Source organism: Purpureocillium lilacinum, assembly GCF_023168085.1.
Source record: "Purpureocillium lilacinum CBS 284.36 DNA, scaffold_8, whole genome shotgun sequence".
Taxonomy (NCBI): Eukaryota; Fungi; Ascomycota; class Sordariomycetes; order Hypocreales; family Ophiocordycipitaceae; genus Purpureocillium; species Purpureocillium lilacinum.
In genome coordinates this window covers 2,846,832-2,864,859 of record NW_027072118.1, presented here as the reverse complement: position 1 = coordinate 2,864,859, position 18,028 = coordinate 2,846,832, and the positions used below count along the sequence as shown (strand labels likewise).

Below are 18,028 nucleotides of genomic sequence, written 5' to 3'. Positions count from 1 at the left end.
CCCGTCACATTGCATCTCGCATCACCGCTTCCTCGTCTGTGATCTCACCTAGCGCTGCCAGACCTGCCTACCGTTACGCCCAGCCAGATAAGCGACCCGCCTGCGACAGCTGCCGGCTCCACCACCGCTGCACGCCATGCCCGCTGCTACACAGGAGCAGGGCCACGACGCCCAGCAACGCACCGGCGATGGCTCGCCCTCGGCCGTCGCGCCCGCCGTCAAGGTCACCATCGGCGATCAAGTTGCAGGCGCCTACTCCCTCGCCCAGCGCTCCCTCGACCGCGTCGTGCCGCCGTCCTCGCGCCGCCATGCGTATGACGCGGCTTCGGCACTCGCGTCGTCGCGACCCATGCTATTCGTACGACCAACCCCCACGCGCCTCTCGGAGTCCGTCGACGGTGAACTAACGCTTCGCAGTCGTTTCTTGTCGTGCAGGTCTGCTTCTCCTTCCTGCCGCTGATTCTCTTCGCACTCTTCTGTGCGTCGGCGGCCGGTTTCGCCCTGGCGGCAGGCCTCCTCTTCACGCTCTTCTGGATGGGGGTCGCCCTGTTCATCCTCGTGCCGACACTACTTCTCACGTCGTCTGTTGCCGCATTGGTCTGGGCTTGGGCTCTCGCCGCCTTCGTCGTCGCTCGCTTCCTCTACAGCCACGCACCCGCGGTCGTTAGCGGCGTGCAAGCTCAAGCACCGGGCAAGCGCGTCGACGTGAAGGGGGAAGACGACTTCGGTGGCAAGGTGGAGACTATGCACTAATAGACTTGGAGGCTTTCACGATTCATGACATGGAACCAGCTGGGCTGACCGTCGGCGATGGCCGCAGACCTCTTAATTCTAGTGATAATACATCTCATTACCCTGCTGTGCCTATCTGGGCCACGCACAGCCGAGCAGCTGTCTTCGTCCTACACTGTACACTACAGATACAGACCCTCTGGCTCACCCTCCTGCTTGGTCCGCAGCACCCGCTCCCTGGCAGACCTAAAGTCGGCCATCTGCACGCGCATGCGGCGCTCGCGCAGGGCAAGCATACCCGCCTCGGAGCAGATGGCCTTGATGTCGGCGCCGGACAGGTCGTCCTTTTGCGAGATGAATTCCTCCAGGTCCACGTCCTCGCTGAGGTTCATCTTCGACGTGTGCAAGTTGAAAATCTTGCGCTTCGTGTTCTGGTCGGGGTTCTCGAACAGAATCTTTCGGTCGATGCGGCCCGGTCGGATCAGCGCGGGATCTAGTGTGTCGATCTTGTTGGTCGCCATGATGACCTTAACGTCGCCGCGGTCGTCGAAGCCGTCCAGCTGGTTGAGGAGCTCGAGCATGGTCCGCTGCACCTCGCGCTCGCCACCAGAAGTTGAATCGTAGCGCTTTGTGCCAATAGCGTCGATCTCGTCGATGAAGACGATGGACGGCGCGTTTTCGCCGGCAACCTAAGCGAGTCAGTTTGCCTGTGTCTTCAGAGTCTGTGCGTCGCACATACCTGAAAAAGCTGTCGCACCAGCCGCGGGCCGTCTCCCAGATACTTCTGGATCAACTCGCTGCCGACGATGCGCAGGAACGTGGCTGACGTCTGGTTCGCGACGGCCTTGGCCAGCAGCGTCTTGCCGGTGCCGGGGGCGCCGTAGAGAATGACGCCTTTTGGCGGCTTGATGCCCATCTCCTCGTACAGCTCCGGGTGCAGCAGGGGTAGCTCCACCGACTCCCTTACTTCCTGGATCTGCTGCTCCAGGCCGCCAATGTCCGCGTACGACTCGGTGGGCGCCTTGTCAAGCTTCATGACGCTGACAATGGGGTCCGTGTCGTCCGTCAGGACGCCGACGATGCTGACGCTCTTGTGGTGCAGGAGCACGCTCGCGCCAGGCTCAAGTAGGTCCTTGTCGACGAAGCTCATGATGCTCACGTAGTACTCGGGCCCCGTGGTGCTGCTGACGATGGCGTGGTCGTCGTCAATGAGCTCCTCGAGGGTGCCCACGCCCATCGGGCTGCCACGCATATCGTCCACGCGGCCGCGCTCGTCGGCTAACCGGTCGACGTCGGCGTCGGGGCCGGCGGTCTGACCCTCCTTGGCGGCCTTGGCCTTGCGCAGGCGCTCTTGGTTCTCGACGTACTCCTCCTCGAGCAGAAGGTGATCGTGGATCCGCTGCATCCGGAGCAGTCGGAGCTTGCACCGGCTCGTGGGATAGACGGCAGGGAGCTTGGCCGCGGCGCTGGTGCCGCCGGCCTTTCTCTTCTTGCGGCCGACCCGCGTCGTCGGCCGAGGGGGGGGTTCGTACTTGGGTTTATCCTTCTGCGAAATATTAGATCAAGTCTGCGTAGGGGAAAGATCCAGTGCGCGTACCTTCTTGTCCTTGTCGTCGCGGCCGTCGCCGCCTCCCATGCCAGATTGGCCTTGACCCTGCTATGGTCAGCTAGGCTTCCAAGGCAAGCACTCCGGACTTACCATCTTGGCGTCAAGCTCTAGGAGCTCGTGTAATTACAAGAGAGCTGGTTGCGGTAGGATACAGCTTGATCGCAGCTCGGCGGATGATCTGGGTCGTTGTGATGGATGCCGAGGTGTTGTGACGACTCTGGGCTTGGTGGTTGATGATGAATGGCCGCCTCGCGATCAGGCGCCAGGGAACACGCAGCTCTGGGTCACGTGCTTGCTAGTCACGTGATGATCTCTACGCGCCCAGCTTGCTGCTTGCGCAGGAAAGATTGCAACGTCCGCGGTGCATCGATTGAGGGTCGAACTGATAAAGTGACGCTTCTCGGGCCGCTCTGCTGAAATATATACCTGCAATATGCTTGTTTGGTTTTGCGCACGCGTCGCACATTTCGCCGCGGCAAGTTGATCACCTACCCTGCAGGGGCTCACCAGGGTCAGCGAGCGAAGCTCCGTCGACTCATTGACTGAGTGGTCTTAGAACTGACGTCTCTCCGGTGGCATGCTGTACTAAGCAGTGATTTCAGCAATGCTATCGGGGTGGCTCCAGCTTCCTGATGCTCTGTGCACGGCCGCACTTAGGCCTCGTGATTGTGTCACTCTTGGTGCTCGTTCCATACCACTACACGTGGGCACGCACTGGGTAGACCAATCTGAGTTGACATCATTACTTTGTAGATACGAGCAGTTGGCATTGCCTGACATGGCACTCTTTGTACCAAGCATCTACTGGCGGCCCTACATCACAGACAGAAGTTAAGCACCGTCGCTTTGGCGTTGCAGTGACTCGCGAGGCATGTCGAGGGGGGATGATGCGCTCGCTGTCGGCATGCCGGTCAGCCTATATTTAGCGCCCGCGCCCACACTGCACCCTTGAGCTTTCCGCCCACTGACGTCGTTTTCCTTGCAGCGTCCTTCCCGCACTGGTGTACGAGCTCCATCCATCAGCCCCTCCAGCCCAGCCTCAGGTAGTTTTCCTCAAAGCCGCCATAGCGTCCGCCCGCTCGACCTAGTCGCCCGCGCCTCGTACTCGTCCTCGTCTCCCCGCGACCTTGCCCACGCCTCACGCCGCCCGTGCAGTACCGATACCAAGCCGACCATACGTACCAACCACCCGCGCCATGACGAGCAGCCGGGACCGCCGCATCGCCAAGGAGCTGGCCGACATCCAAGCCGACCGAGATAGCTCCGGCGTGTACGCAGCGCCCGCCGACGGCGTAACTCTCAAGCACCTCAAGGGTGTCATCCCCGCGCCCCCGGACACGCCGTATGCGAGCGCAACGTACGACATCGACATCCAGATTCCCGACACGTACCCGTTCAAGTCGCCGATCATGAAGTTTGAGACCAAGATCTGGCACCCCAACGTCAGCAGTCAGACGGTGCGCCGGCCTCTCCCCGACCCGACACCGCACCAGGCTCGCGGCTGACTCAAAAACTTGTGCAGGGCGCCATCTGCCTCGACACGCTGGGCAGCGGGTGGTCGCCCGTCCAGACCATCAAGACGGCGCTCCTCTCGCTGCGCATGCTGCTCGAGGCGCCCAATCCCAAGGACCCGCAGGACGCCGAGGTCGCAGGCATGATGATGGATAACCCGGAGCGGTTCGCCCGCGTCGCCCAGGACTGGGCCGTCCGCTTTGCCGGCGCCAACCGTCAGGCCTTTGACCTCAGCAAGTGGCTCACGAAGCACGCGAATCAGCCGGTCCAGAACGCCAGCGATTCAACTCGGTAGGTCTCGGGCTGGCCGACGTGTAACGACCGACGAGCTCGCACGCTGACCGTGGCGCAGATACAACGGCTACAACAAGGACCTGGTTGACCGCTTCGTCAACATGGGCTTCGATGTCGACGCAGTAATCGACGCTTTCCATTATTTCGGTATCGATCGCAATAACGGGCGAGATTACGTGCTGGAAGAGGCCTATATGGGCGACATCACAGCCCGTCTGCTGGGTGAGCAATGAGCGTCCATGTAACGAACATGCATTGGGAGGAGCATCATCATCGCGGAGTTCTTTGCGCGTATTTTTGGTTTGTTTCGTTTCCTTGTTTCGGGCAGTCTTCTGGCTGAGGTGTTGGGGTTCGCGCGTTCAACAGGGTTTAATTCGCAGAGTTTCCACGAGCACCAAGTAGGCAGCGATGTTTTAAGACTTGGCGGTGGCATCCGAGTGCCGCACCGTCACTTGCACCTGTACAGCCTTTGCTTTGCGGGGGCCGCATTCCTTCTTGTGACCGCGATATGCGGAAAGTCGCGAGCCATATCGGAAGAGCCACGACGCAAGGGCAGGTCTGCTCATTCATGACATCAGAAGCGGTTACTCACGACACCCAGCAGTAAGAGTTGGATCAGACAGTCAACTCCCTCGACGGGAGTCAAAGGGTGTATATTGTTATAAGCTGTATCACCTTCCGCTGTTTACGATGACGTGATGTTCTGTACAACGGGACTGCAGAAGGGTGACGTGTGCAGATATTCTGAAACGCATGCGTTCGTACCTGAATGCGCCCCCATCCGAGTCGCCGTTCGTCATGTTGGTCGGAGTATGGCCTGGCGCTCACGCCCGGCATGTATCAGATCCGAGCTTGTTTGTAACAAAATCCTATCGCTGACCATGGCACTGGTCCTGTGCTCTCACATTGCATCCGGCCGGGTCAGAGACTGTACTATGCAAACGTGGCACAGGACCGTACCAGGCCAACGCTGGGTATCGCACCACAAGCTCCAGAGTCTCAATTATGTACAGACGGTTTCAACAACAGTGTGAGAAATTGCTAGGAGTTTGAGGGAGCTCCTTCTTTACATATAGGACCAGATGCCACAGATCCCCAGCGCCTCGAAGCCCAACTTTACGCAGTAAGTCTTGTCTGTCCTCTCAGTCAACATGAAGTTCACCCTCGCGCTCCTGCTCGTCGCTGGCCTGGCCATGGCCGATCAGAAAGCAGACGGAGAGAAATGCAAGGTATGCTGAATTGCAAATGCACCAAGATTGGATGGTTATTGACGCGAGTGGCACTGTTGTAGAAGAAGGGAGACCATTGCAAAAATGTAAGGACGCTTCTTAGGCAAAGCCTGCCCCATGATATCCTCTAACCTGATGGGAACCTCCAGGACCCTTGCTGCCCTGGCCTTGAATGCAGAATGGTGTATGGGTCGTTTTTTGTAAGTTCGCCAGCGACTGCTCGCCTGGATAACGGAGACGCTAACAAACGAAGCAACAATGCGCCACAAAGCGAAAATAGGGTTGTGGTGCAACGAGCACAGCGCCTAAGAAAGCGCATAGTGGCAAGTAGGAATGGACGGGCAAAGTGGCCAGCGGTTGTATAACAATGAGACGCCACGATCGGGATGACTTTTGGACGAGTATGTTGAGCATCAGTTACCTTGGGAATGTTACGAATAAATTACAGTGGTCTCTCGTCGAAACCCATAGACACAGGCCAGTGCCTTGTCTGATGCGTGAAGCATCCACAGTAGCAACGGTCACCGGTGTCTCACGCCGGTTGCTCAAGTCCTTGCCTCGCAGCGCCGTTTGAGAATTGAACTTGGCGGGGCGCCTTGACGCTCATAAGACGCACTACCCGACTGCGCGGATCGACTTGGTACATTCGGCATGTTGCCACTCTATCTTACGGTATGATAATGGAACAAAAATCAGCGACCATGTCCGTCGGCGGCCATCGCCGCAACACTCGAGCCTCGACCTCTTCACCCACTAAATTACCAAAGGTCCCGACGGAAAAACTCCTGTGCCAGAGCATCTCCGAGCTTGGCAGGCGAACGCTCGACGATGACGCCGGCGGCCTCGAGAGCGCTTATCTTGGATTCGGCACCACCCTTGCCACCAGAGACGATGGCGCCAGCGTGACCCATGCGGCGGCCCGGAGGAGCCGAGATGCCGGCAATGAAGGAGACGACGGGCTTGCCGCCGCCGACCGTGTTAGCCTGCTTGAGGAACTCGGCAGCTTCCTCCTCGGCGGAGCCGCCAATCTCGCCAATCATGATGATGCCGTCCGTCTCAGGGTCCTCGGTGAATACCTTGAGGCAGTCGATGAAGTTGGTGCCGTTGAAGGGGTCACCGCCGATGCCGACAACGAGCGACTGGCCCAGGCCGACCTGCGTGGTCTGGTTGACGGCCTCGTAGGTCAGGGTGCCGGAGCGAGAGACGATGCCGATACGGCCGCGCTTGTGGATGAAGCCGGGCATGATGCCGATCTTGCACTGGCCGGGGGCGATGATGCCGGGGCAGTTGGGACCGACCAGACGGGTCTTGTTCTGCGACTTGAGCATCGACGTGATGCGTACCATGTCTGGACGAAGGTGTGAGCGAGCGCGCGGATTTGGAGGAACGGGGGGTCCGGCCACGAACCGTGTTGCGGAATGCCCTCGGTAATGCAAACGACGAGGGGAATCTCAGCCTGGAGGGCCTCCTCGATGCCGGCAGCGGCCAGGGGTGGGCTTTGTCATGTCAGCCGGGAATCGCGGGCATCGTGGAAGGCAGGGTGCTTTCGTACGGGACAAAGAGGGCCGTGGCGGTGGCGCCCGTCTCCTTGACGGCCTCGGAGACGTCCTTGAAGACGGGCAGGTTCAAATGCGTCTGGCCGGCTTTCTTGGGGTTCGTACCGCCGACAACCTTAGTTCCTGGAGAGGTCAGCGGCGTCCAAGAGAATTTCAACACTTGTTCATACCGTATTCAATGGCCTGCTGGGCGTGGAAGCTGGTCTCGTCAGCACCGCCGCGTGTCCGCAAAGAGTCAGGATCCAGGGCACGTACGTTCCCTGCTTGCCGGTGAAGCCCTGGAAGATGACCTTGGTGTCGCCGTTGATGCGCAGGTTCTCGATCGTGCTGGCGTAGGGGGTGTTGGAGGAGCTGTAGGCGCGACGGGCGGCCTGACGCAGCGCGGCCGAGCGCGCCGCCGTCCTGGGAAGAGCCTGCATTGCGAGTGGGAGGGGGAGAGGGGAGATTGTCGACTCGAGACGCCGCGATGCAGCGTTGACCGGAGAGCAGGGTTGGAGAGCTGATGCCGGAGCTTGGTGCGCGAAAACGAGAGCTTTGGCGACGACTCGGGTTCTCTCGGACACGGCAGCTGTCTTTTTCCGACACCACGGGCCATGCTCTGGCGCTGGACTCGACTGCTAAGGCAATTATCGGCTAGGCCGCTTCACCGACGGCCTGCCTGACCTTGGCTTGCCGGGACGGCGCTGAGGTGGGTACGTACCTTCACTTGGCCGCAAATTTGCAGCCTGCTGGTGACCCGCCGGCCGCCCATGCCGCCCCACCATGAATTTATATCCAACTCTCCGTGTCACACCGCACAGCTTCACAGTCTCGACGACAGACCGAGGGGCCATCCTGCACCGCCGCAATCATGGCTACCGCGACCGTCACGACGACCAAGCGCAAGGGCGACCTCGCACCTGAGAGCGAGCGCTTTTTGCGCTGCTGCGCCGACGTCGCCAATGCCCTCATCGAGGACCACGAGGCCAGCAAGGACGGCCGCACCTCGCGGGACATCAACCTCAACAGCCTGCGCGCCAAGATGTCCAAGAAGCACAAGCTGACAAACATCCCGCCGCTGACGGCCATCATCGCCGCCATCCCCGAGCACTACAAGAAATACATTCTGCACAAACTCATCGCCAAACCCATCCGTAAGTGGGCCAGCCTGAGCCGGTCAGCGATTTGAGGTTTGCTAACCGCCAGCAGGAACCTCGTCCGGCATCGCCGTCGTCGCCGTCATGTGCAAGCCGCACCGCTGCCCGCACATTGCCTACACGGGCAACATTTGCGTGTACTGCCCCGGCGGGCCCGACTCCGACTTCGAGTACAGCACACAGTCGTACACCGGGTACGAGCCGACGTCGATGCGGGCCATCCGCGCGCGGTACGACCCCTTCGAGCAGGCCCGCGGCCGGGTCGACCAGCTCAAATCACTCGGACACTCGGTTGACAAGGTCGAGTACATCATCATGGGCGGCACCTTCATGTCGCTCCCCGAGGCGTACCGCGAAGACTTCATCTCGCAGCTCCACAATGCCCTGAGCGGATACCAGACGTCCAAGGTCGACGAGGCGGTCGAGGCGGGCGAGATGAGCAATGTCAAGTGCGTGGGAATCACGATCGAGACGCGGCCCGACTACTGCCTGCAGCCGCACCTCACGGACATGCTGCGGTACGGCTGCACGCGCCTCGAGATTGGCGTGCAGTCGCTGTACGAGGACGTCGCGCGCGACACCAACCGCGGGCACACGGTGGCGGCGGTCGCCGAGACGTTTTGCCTGGCCAAGGACGCCGGATTCAAGGTGGTCAGCCACATGATGCCGGACCTGCCAAACGTGGGCATGGAGCGCGACGTCGACCAGTTCCGCGAGTACTTTGAGAACCCAGCGTTCCGTACCGACGGTCTCAAGATCTACCCGACGCTCGTCATCCGCGGCACGGGCCTGTACGAGCTGTGGCGAACGGGTCGGTACCAAAATTACACCCCCAACGGGCTCATCGACTTAGTGGCACGGATCCTCGCCCTCATTCCGCCCTGGACGCGCATCTATCGGGTGCAGCGAGACATCCCCATGCCGCTGGTGACGTCGGGCGTCGAAAACGGCAACCTGCGGGAGCTGGCGCTGGCGCGGATGAAGGACTTTGGTACGACGTGCCGCGACGTGCGGACGCGCGAGGTGGGCGTCAACGAGGTCAAGAACAAGATCCGGCCGAACCAGATCGAGCTGGTGCGTCGCGACTACGCGGCCAACGGAGGCTGGGAGACGTTCCTGGCCTACGAAGACCCGAAGCAGGACATCTTGGTGGCGCTGCTACGGCTGCGCAAGTGCACGGAAAAGTATACATACCGCGAGGAGCTGACTGGGCAGCCGACCAGCATGATCCGCGAGCTGCACGTCTATGGCACGGCCGTGCCCATTCACGCACGCGACCCGCGCAAGTTCCAGCACCAGGGCTTCGGCACGCTGCTCATGGAGGAGGCAGAGCGCATCGCCCGAGAGGAGCACGGCAGCGACAAGATCAGCGTCATCTCGGGCGTGGGCGTGCGCAGCTACTATGCCAAGCTGGGCTACTGGCTGGACGGACCGTACATGAGCAAGTGGCTTGACGGCCGGGGACAGACGGCTTGACGAGCTGAGCAGTCTCCCACCTAACTGCGGACAAAGGTTCGGCCGAGGCAGCCGATGAGCTTGCACACGGCCCCGCTCCAACCTGACCATGTTCAAACACTCACCGATCACAATCAAATTCATACCAGCGCGGCATGGCGTCACCAAAGATCAAGGCGGTGTCTTGGGGTCGCATGGAGATCCCGGACGTCGGCGACGGCAAGGACTTCAAGCTCTGGCCTGGCGGTGGCCGGGAGTGGGACTGGAGTGAGACGGGGACGCAGCATCGGCCGGGCATCCAGATCGCCGACGTCGAGGAGCTCGTCGTAAATGGGGCGACTGCGATTGTGCTGTCGCGGGGTTTCCAGAACAAGCTTCGTGTCGAGCCGGCCGTTCTGGAGTACCTTGCCGACAAGAACGTGTCCATATACATTGCCGAGACCCGAGAGGCGGTGACCATATACAGCAAGTTGGCCGAAACGACGCCGGTCGGAGGGCTCTTCCATTCGACCTGCTAGAGTGGTGGCGTCTATGGACCTGCAAAATTGCCGATAAACCTTTTGACGCCCCGAAGGAGGACAATCTCAGCATAGATGACGGGTTTGCGGATGGGTTGATCGCGAGCCTCTTCCTCCAGCTCGGCGATTCTCGCACCAAGCTCGCGGTCATAATGCGCCGCGCATCCTCCCGCCGTCTTGAACACCTGCTCCAGCGCCGGCCCAGCGAAAAGATCAGTGTTGACCGTTACGACAATCTCCACCAAGTCCTGGAGCGGTAGGTCGCACACACCGCTGTCGACATAGCACACCGGATGCGACGCGAACGCGGCGTCTTCGATGACCTGGCAGGTCGCCCCGCAGCGACCGACGGGTTCGACCAGAGCCCGCTGCAGGCACGTCATGACGCGCCATACCCAGGCTTGGCCCGAGGGCGAAAAGGCGCCGAGGTTGTGCACGAAGCGACCGCAGTTCTTGGCCCCGTACCGGACAGGATACCCGTCCGAACCGCAGTGGAGTGTCTCCTCGGCGCAGCTGGTGTAAAAGTCGCATGACTGTGGGGGGATCTGGCAGTTTGGCTCGCAAATCGGTCTGCCGGGGCAATCTTGACAGCTGCCGCAACTGCACGCGGCGGGGCTCGGGTCGGCCGACTTGGCTTGGAAGATCTCAGACCGGGCGGAACGATCCGAACCGAAACGGAGCATAAAGTTTTGCATGATCGGGTTGCCTCTGGCGTCGGCGGCGACAACTGTTATGGTCTGTTGACCGGGCCGGAGGCCGGGAACGGCGATGCCGTCGCTCGACACGGTCGTGTTCAGCAGAATGCCCCTGACTGATTGGGGTTCGGCGGCGGAATTGCCACGGAGGAATACGGCGTGCTCATTGCCCAGGTCGGCACAGGAGGCTCTGAGGGTAAAGGGCGAGTTAGGAGCATTGGAGCGCTCTTCGCTTACACCTTCGAGGACCAGCGACGGCACACAGGCTGTCGCGCCGAGCGCCGAGGCGAGGAGGCACTGCTTCATTGCGAATGATTCGCCCTCGGCAAGGGACCTCAGCATGGGCGAACCGGGACAGCAGATTCAAATACATTTCGTGCGAAAAACACGGCGTCGTAGTCATACATGTGAACGAGCTCGAATCGGCCGGTTGGCATTGCGCTAGTCGAGAGCCATTCCACGGCCCGAGCCTGGATGATGGACGTTTGGCGAATGCGGTGCTTAAGTGTCGGAGTATAGTCCCTGTTTTGGTCTGACGGTGCGATCGCGCTTATGCCGTTGGCGTCGGGGTTCGCGTGGCCGGTCTGGTCCTTCATCTCCGCAGCTGCCAAGCCACGTTGTCAAGTCCCCAACTCGAGATCGACCTCATCCCTTCCCATAGAGTAATGGCCATGGCGCGGATCGCGTACCGTGGCAACTGCCACTGCGGTCGCTACCGCTACGAGTTGGCGCTGCCACAGGAGATCGCGGAGACGACGGCCTGCAGCTGCACGATCTGCGTCAAGAAGGGCTACCTCTGGGTGGCGCCGCCTGAGGGGAGCTTTCGCGTGGTGCGCGACGACGGGCGCCTTGTCGAGTACTCATCCAAGGCGCTTCGAGACAAGGTGAGTCGGCACCATCGTGGGGCGCCTCGCGACAGAGTGAGCAGATCCTGACGGCGCAGTTTTGCGGCCATTGCGGCACGGGCGTGACGGGGGAGCACATTGTCGGCCCGCTGCAGGGGCAGTTCCTCGTCAATGTGCGAGCGATCCAGGGCGTCAACCCGTTCAAGCTCGAGTAAGACGAGGCAGCCACCATAAATGTGCAGGAGACTGACAGGCAGACCCCATGTCACGAATGTCGATACGCAGGACGACCGGCACATTGTCGCTGTGGCGGGAGAGCCGCCTGCGCAGCACGTCTTTGCGTGCCACTGCGGAAAGATCCAGGCCGAGCTTCTGACGCCTCTATCTGAGCAGCAAGTCAAGGAGGATAACTGCAGCTCGTGCGTGCGTGTAAGTCACCCACTCACCATCCGTCTCGTTCCCACCACCTTGACCGGCGCTCACCTTCATAGAACGCCTACATCGGCGTGTACCCGACCAAGGACCAGGTCCGAACACATGGCCAAGAGGAGTACAGCTTCGAGTACTTTGGCCTCGGGGCTGAGGAGACGGGGCGGAAATGGGGAGGCGTGGTGCACTGCTCGACGTGTGGCGTCTTCGTCTACAACATCATCTACGGGCCGCCCCTCAGCGTCTTTGACAAGCTCCCGCCGGAGCGCAAGGCCCGCGCTCTCGAGGCGTACCACCGCAACGTGAGCCTGCTCCCGCTCAACGTCCGGGCCATAGAGGGTCTTGGCCGAGGGGTCCGGCTCGGCAGCCTCGGCATCGAGCGAACGGATGAGGGCACGGACGGCTATGCGGAGCGGCTAGGGGTGTGGGAAGCTGTGTGAAAGCTAAGCGGCATTACCATCAATATCAGATGTGCAAGTATGGCTATTGACTCTGGGCGCGATGAGCAGCGCGACTGGGAAACGCGCAACTGGACCATGCAACGCGCTCAGCAGGCGTCACAGCTTTCATGACGAACCTCGGCCAGTGAACCAAGCCCCCACATTCATCGTGCGGCGTGCCCGCCGCCAGACCTCAAGCAAGCCGCAACGGGGCTGTTTGTGTGCATCCTTATCGGAGGTTTGGCGTCAGCGTAAACTCCACCAGCAAAGGTGGACGGACGCGCGTCGGTCGGGCAAGCCTCAGCGCCACCAACCGACGATGGCTGCAAGCACGAATGCGACGCAATTGGCAGTCCATTTCAGCAATGCCGGCCGGGACGCGACTCAGCCCCATAGCTATTTGTGCGCGGTGCAGCCGCAGCGGCTCAGCGGCAGGGATCTCGACGGGATGTGATTCCATCATGCCCACTTGGGCAACTCCCGGGCTGATGGCGTAATCCGCTCAAATCGGACATAGAAAATGTCATCGTCCTTTCACTCTCTTGGCCATGAGGTTGGACATGTAAAAAGAGTCATGTTGGTGGGACATGTGCGGTGGGCAACCCATTATGCGTGCAGGCCACGCATAGCGGCGGCCTTGATCGCCATTGTCCTCTGTCTGTCATTCAACGCAACGATTCGAGACCTCGCCGATGATGTGCTCTTCTACGACGGCCGCGTCCCAATCGGGATCGATATTGACAACGTGACGGCCACAGCAAAGCACTTTGCGAAGACGACTGTCCAGCCGCCCTACAAGGACCAGTTCTGGCTCGTCGGACAACGGTCCCGAACGCTCGCCCACTGGCTGCATGTCGCGGACCAGGCCGGCCGGTCACGCACGAGGCGACACCTCCTTTTGGCGTCGGAACGGGCAGCCGCGGCCCTCTTTCCGTTCCTCAAGTCGTCGCCCTCGCGCCCGCGCAGCTCGACGCCCTTGGCCGACCTCCGCTCCCGGTTCAGGGGCGGCGGGCGAGGCATTGTCATACCCGTCGGATACGGCAACTTGCGGTACGCAGGCCACCTCGTCGTGGCCCTGCGCGAGGTGCTCGAGTGCCAGCTGCCCATCGAAATCGCCTACGCGGGCGACATCGACCTCGATGAGGAGCGACGTAATGCCCTCGCGGCGCTGGACGCAACGGGCAACATCAAGTTCCTCAATGTGCTGTCCGTGTTCGCCGACGACACGCTGAGCCTGCTGGCCGGCGGCTGGGCCATCAAGCCGTTTGGGCTGCTCGCGTCCCGGTTCGAGCAGGCGATTCTCGTGGACGCAGATGCCGTGTTCCTGCAGCCGCCGCAGGTCCTCTTCGAGCAGCGGCCCTTTGCGACGACGGGAGCCTACCTCTTTCACGACCGACTGTTGTGGCAGCATGCGTTTGCGGAGCGGCACGAGTGGTGGCGCGAGCAGATCCGGGAGCCGTCGGCGGCGCTCAACCAGTCGCTCGTGTGGACGGACGATTACGCCGAAGAGTGCGACTCGGGAGTCGTGGTCGCGGACAAGGCGCGGACTGAAGTGCTCGCGGGGCTGCTGCACGCGGCGTGGCAGAATACGCGCGACGTGCGCGACGAGGTGTCGTACAAGCTGACGTACGGCGACAAGGAGACGTGGTGGCTGGGGCTCGAGCTGGCCGGGTCGACGTACGAGTTTGAGAAACATTACGGATCGATGATAGGGTGGCGGCCCAAGACAAAGCCCCCGACGAACGAGACCGTCCAAAGCGTCAAAGGAAAGGACGAAGACGGAGATGAAGCACGGGTGTGCAGCTTCGTCATCGCGCACGCAGACGACGAGGACCGCCTTCTATGGTATAACGGCAGCCTGCTCAAGAATAAGCTCGCCGACCCGGAAGCGTACGACGTGCCGACGGACTGGATGCTGGACGGCAGGTGGGAAAAGGGCGCCACCAAGCAGAACATGAGTTGCATGGCGGGCGCGCAGGCGACGCCGCTCGACGACGGGCAGCTCGCGATCCTGCGACGAAGCATCGATGGGGCACGGAGGGCGGACGACGCGCTGCGACAGAAGGGAGTGATACCCAAGGCAGGCTAGGGATCGGCAGGCGCAGGTGCAGGAATAGGATATGAAGTCATTGGCATGAGACTTGGACGCATGCCTGGAGTCCACGAGGAAGACCTGGACCCCCAGACGTCCCTCGTCCATGTCGACGGATGAGACCCTCATCGAACAACATGATGCATTATCCGTCAGCCGGGTCAACATCCGTCCACTGTGCGCTGACTGTTGATCACCACAGCTTTCGTGAAGCGGCAGGCCACTGTTTACACCGGCGTCTCCAGCTGAAGCAGCGGCGCGGCGCCGTGCAAATCCCGGTGGCGATCCTGCCAGAAGCCGTAGGGCCGGGGGGCGATCCTCCAGCGATCCAGATGCGTCAATTGACAAGGAGGGCGCATACTGAATCCTTCAGCCCAGATGCACAGATTCTATCACGGTGATTCATCGTCATGTTTCGCATCCCTCCGTCGGCAATGGCCCGGCACTCACTCGCCACCACGTCCGGCGTTCCCCCCAAGACATCGTCATGCGCTCAGCGACTGCCCGACACCGCAGGCCAGCCTAGATCCTCGGATCCGCAGAACTGCTCGGCGCTCGATTTAGAAGCAGACGTCCAGTCTGAATGTCTCGCGGACCAAAGACGAGCCGGATGTCCCCGACTTGTCCGGATCCCATTCCCGCACGCCGTCACACCTCGTGGATCTAGACCAGCTGAGCGAGGATGAGCGACACTCTCTGATACCAATGTCAATTTTTGGAACACATTTTGAAAATCTGCGTGGCTTTGATGATGGCCTTTTACGACAGACGTATACAAGTCTCTGAGCACGGGGTCCGATGCCTCTCGGAGCTACATGGGAGTGCAGCATGGTCAAGTGAAAAGGTTCAAGTATAAAATGCTCGATATCGGCCTCACTGAGGATCGAACAACAGCTCCCAAGACACTTGAACTCTCTGCACATCACAAGTGAGCAGTAGCAAAAGCCCTACAGCTCCAGCAAGACCAGCATCACATCCCGTCGCCATGCGCTTCGTCCTCGCCGCCCTCGCGTCCGCCTCACTCGCCTCGGCGCTATGCATGCCCTCACTCACCTGCGAGGAGCTCTCGCCAGCCGCCGACAAGGCCTGCAACGGCGTGTGCATCCGCCAGGGCAATCCCAAGGGCGGCCGCTGCCTACCCAAGGACGGCTGCCCGGGCGCCAACATCTGCGCCTGCTACCCACGCAAGCGCAGCCTCGACCCGGTCCAGCGCGCCGAGTACGAGGATGGCGACGCCGTGCTGCGCCGCGATCTCGAGGCGACCCTGGACGCCGGCCGCGAGCTCACGGACAACGTGACCCTCGCGGACCGCAGCATCTGCTGCATCAACCTTCCCGGCTACTCGGGCCTCTGCTGCGAGGCGCACTGCCGCAAGATTGGCAAGCCGGGCGGCTCCTGCACGCCGCAAAATATTTGCACCTGTAACTGACGGAAGGACGGCGAGACGTGGTGAAGCGAGTCTCTAACAGCTGACGGCAACAAGGAGGCTAACAGGGCCTCGGCATGTATGATAGCTTAAGAGACGGCCTGAGTAATTGACTCGTCTGTGACTACATCTGCGTCTCGCCTCGCTGCCTGGGCGGTCGTGTTGATGAACGGCAGATGCCATCTGGGGATAAATGCAAACTGGTGGGGCCCCGTGCCGCACCCTCTGTCGACGATGGGTTAATATTCCCGTTCAGTGACCGTCAAGCCACTTATACGGCCCGCGACGGCCCAAAGCTAAAGCTGCTAAACCCAGGGGCAGACGGCCAGAGATGGGGATGGCGGGGTACCGCAGCCGATGCGGAGGGTGCAGCTTGGCGCTCCTGCATGAATGCATGTCCGTCTCCTCGCCCGTCGTGCAGCTGGTCGCCGTGCCCAGTAATACCAGAAACCCCGCTCGCGTGGCTCAACAGTATATACGGCGTGCTTCAGCATCACCATCGACCACATCATGACATTGCGCAAGGCAGAGCCCACCATGGCGACGCAGGCCCCTGTTGCCGCCAGCACCCCGGCCCGGCTCATCAAGCCGTGGACGTTGCCTCCGCAGACGTCTTATCTCTTCAAGAACGCCAACGTCGTGGACACCGTCGAGGGTGTCATTCGGAAGCAGACAGTGAGGTTGGCTGAAGGCCTCATCCAGGCTGTGGGCGACCGTATCGCCGCCGGTTCCCACGACGTTGTGATTGATCTTGAGGGCAAGTTTCTGTGCCCGGGACTCATCGACTGCCATGTCCATCTGAGCGCCGTGGCCGGCAACGCGAGCCTCGCCGCGAGCGCGTTCCCGCCGGACCCGGCCGTCTCGTACTTTCGGCAGCCGTTCCTGTGCGCGCAGATGCTGAGCCGGGGTTTCACTACGGTGCGTGACACGGGCGGCGCCACGCTCGCTCTCAAGGAGGCCATTGAAGACGACGTCTTTCCAGGCCCGCGGCTCGTCATCTCCAACAAGGCGCTCTCGCAGACGGGCGGCCACGGCGACGCCCGCGGGCCGCACCAGGCGCACCAGCAGTGCTGCGGCGGCGACACGCTGCTGACGCAGGTCATCGATGGAGTGCCGGCGTGCATCCAGGCGACGCGCAACCAGATCCGCACCGGGGCCGACTTCATCAAGATCATGGTGGGCGGCGGGGTGGCCTCGCCGACGGACAAGCTGGAGAACACGCAGTTCACGGCCGACGAAATCCGGGCCATCTGCGAGGTGGCCGAGTCGTACGGCACCTACGTGACGGCGCACGCGTACACGCCAAAGGCGATCAGGCACGCCGTGGACAACGGCGTCCGCTGCATCGAGCACGGCAACCTCATCGACGAGGAGACGGCGCGGTACATGGCAGATCGCGGCGTGTGGCTCGTGCCCACGCTCATCACGTATCAGGCCATGAGCGAGGACAAGTACTCGGACTTCCTACCGCCCGTCAACCGGGTCAAGAACCGCGAGGTGCTCGCCCGGGGGCTCGCGTCGCTGCGCATGGCTCATGACGCGGGCGTCAGCATCTGCCACGGGTCGGACCTGCTCGGGCCGCTCCAGGAGGAGCAGAGCCGCGAGTTCGAGATCCGAGCGCAGGGTCTCGGCGCCGCCGAGGTGCTGCGGGGGGCCACGGTGACGGCGGCGCGGCTGCTCAAGCAGGAGGACGTCCTGGGCCAAGTCGAGGCGGGCTTCGCGGCGGACCTGCTGGTGCTCAACGAGAATCCGCTCGAGGACGTGTCGGTGCTGGCGCGGCCGCAGCGAAACGTGCTGGCGGTGATGAAGAACGGACGGGTGTACACCAGCCGATGGCGGCAGCTGCCGGAAGACGTGGGCCGGTCGATGGCGATGGTGGAATAGAGCAGCTGTAGTCACGGCGGTAGGCGCATTGGCGGCGTAGTGGCGCGTCGTGACATTGATGAGACGCAAGCGAGGTGTCAGGCGGACGGTTCACGTGGAGTGTTCATGGTGTTCACGGGGCGTGTAGATTTTTGGGCAGAGAAGTCGACCCGACCTTGCGCGACGGCTGTGAGAAC

At 61.5% G+C, this 18,028-nt stretch overlaps 11 protein-coding genes across 11 annotated transcripts; 8 read left to right on the top strand and 3 right to left on the bottom strand.

The window, feature by feature from the left end:
* Positions 1 to 136: 136 nt before the first annotated feature.
* Positions 137 to 753, top strand: PLICBS_010595 (uncharacterized protein; the record flags this gene model as incomplete). Its single annotated transcript, XM_018326272.2, has 2 exons — positions 137 to 358; positions 418 to 753. The coding sequence occupies 2 exons, from the start codon at positions 137 to 139 to the stop codon at positions 751 to 753; spliced, it is 558 nt and encodes a 185-aa protein (XP_018174589.1).
* Positions 754 to 914: 161 nt separating this feature from the next.
* Positions 915 to 2,434, bottom strand: PLICBS_010594 (ATPase of 26S proteasome regulatory subunit 4; the record flags this gene model as incomplete). The annotated part of the gene is made up of 4 exons (XM_018326273.2): positions 915 to 1,421; positions 1,472 to 2,278; positions 2,330 to 2,386; positions 2,432 to 2,434. The coding sequence occupies 4 exons, from the start codon at positions 2,432 to 2,434 to the stop codon at positions 915 to 917; spliced, it is 1,374 nt and encodes a 457-aa protein (XP_018174590.1).
* A 1,103-nt stretch (positions 2,435 to 3,537) lies between these two features.
* Positions 3,538 to 4,380, top strand: PLICBS_010593 (uncharacterized protein; the record flags this gene model as incomplete). Its single annotated transcript, XM_018326274.2, has 3 exons — positions 3,538 to 3,798; positions 3,864 to 4,144; positions 4,206 to 4,380. 3 exons carry the CDS (start codon positions 3,538 to 3,540, stop codon positions 4,378 to 4,380), a joined length of 717 nt encoding a protein of 238 aa, XP_018174591.2.
* Positions 4,381 to 6,134: 1,754 nt separating this feature from the next.
* On the bottom strand, positions 6,135 to 7,351 carry PLICBS_010592 (succinate--CoA ligase [ADP-forming] subunit alpha, mitochondrial; the record flags this gene model as incomplete). The annotated part of the gene is made up of 5 exons (XM_018326275.2): positions 6,135 to 6,724; positions 6,784 to 6,872; positions 6,929 to 7,055; positions 7,103 to 7,131; positions 7,188 to 7,351. The coding sequence occupies 5 exons, from the start codon at positions 7,349 to 7,351 to the stop codon at positions 6,135 to 6,137; spliced, it is 999 nt and encodes a 332-aa protein (XP_018174592.1).
* Positions 7,352 to 7,782: 431 nt separating this feature from the next.
* Positions 7,783 to 9,544, top strand: PLICBS_010591 (elongator subunit; the record flags this gene model as incomplete). The annotated part of the gene is made up of 2 exons (XM_018326276.2): positions 7,783 to 8,065; positions 8,121 to 9,544. The coding sequence occupies 2 exons, from the start codon at positions 7,783 to 7,785 to the stop codon at positions 9,542 to 9,544; spliced, it is 1,707 nt and encodes a 568-aa protein (XP_018174593.1).
* Positions 9,545 to 9,678: 134 nt separating this feature from the next.
* PLICBS_010590 (uncharacterized protein) lies at positions 9,679 to 10,041 on the top strand (the record flags this gene model as incomplete). The annotated part of the gene is made up of 1 exon (XM_065601959.1): positions 9,679 to 10,041. One exon carries the CDS (start codon positions 9,679 to 9,681, stop codon positions 10,039 to 10,041), a length of 363 nt encoding a protein of 120 aa, XP_065458031.1.
* Positions 10,042 to 10,052: 11 nt separating this feature from the next.
* PLICBS_010589 (uncharacterized protein) lies at positions 10,053 to 11,042 on the bottom strand (the record flags this gene model as incomplete). The annotated part of the gene is made up of 1 exon (XM_018326277.2): positions 10,053 to 11,042. The coding sequence occupies one exon, from the start codon at positions 11,040 to 11,042 to the stop codon at positions 10,053 to 10,055; it is 990 nt and encodes a 329-aa protein (XP_018174594.2).
* Positions 11,043 to 11,407: 365 nt separating this feature from the next.
* On the top strand, positions 11,408 to 12,450 carry PLICBS_010588 (uncharacterized protein; the record flags this gene model as incomplete). Its single annotated transcript, XM_065601958.1, has 4 exons — positions 11,408 to 11,620; positions 11,665 to 11,792; positions 11,839 to 12,010; positions 12,073 to 12,450. 4 exons carry the CDS (start codon positions 11,408 to 11,410, stop codon positions 12,448 to 12,450), a joined length of 891 nt encoding a protein of 296 aa, XP_065458030.1.
* Positions 12,451 to 13,024: 574 nt separating this feature from the next.
* Positions 13,025 to 14,539, top strand: PLICBS_010587 (uncharacterized protein; the record flags this gene model as incomplete). The annotated part of the gene is made up of 1 exon (XM_018326279.2): positions 13,025 to 14,539. The coding sequence occupies one exon, from the start codon at positions 13,025 to 13,027 to the stop codon at positions 14,537 to 14,539; it is 1,515 nt and encodes a 504-aa protein (XP_018174596.2).
* A 988-nt stretch (positions 14,540 to 15,527) lies between these two features.
* PLICBS_010586 (uncharacterized protein) lies at positions 15,528 to 15,971 on the top strand (the record flags this gene model as incomplete). Its single annotated transcript, XM_065601957.1, has 1 exon — positions 15,528 to 15,971. The coding sequence occupies one exon, from the start codon at positions 15,528 to 15,530 to the stop codon at positions 15,969 to 15,971; it is 444 nt and encodes a 147-aa protein (XP_065458029.1).
* Positions 15,972 to 16,478: 507 nt separating this feature from the next.
* On the top strand, positions 16,479 to 17,852 carry PLICBS_010585 (uncharacterized protein; the record flags this gene model as incomplete). Its single annotated transcript, XM_065601956.1, has 1 exon — positions 16,479 to 17,852. The coding sequence occupies one exon, from the start codon at positions 16,479 to 16,481 to the stop codon at positions 17,850 to 17,852; it is 1,374 nt and encodes a 457-aa protein (XP_065458028.1).
* Between the last annotated feature and the right edge of the window lie 176 nt (positions 17,853 to 18,028).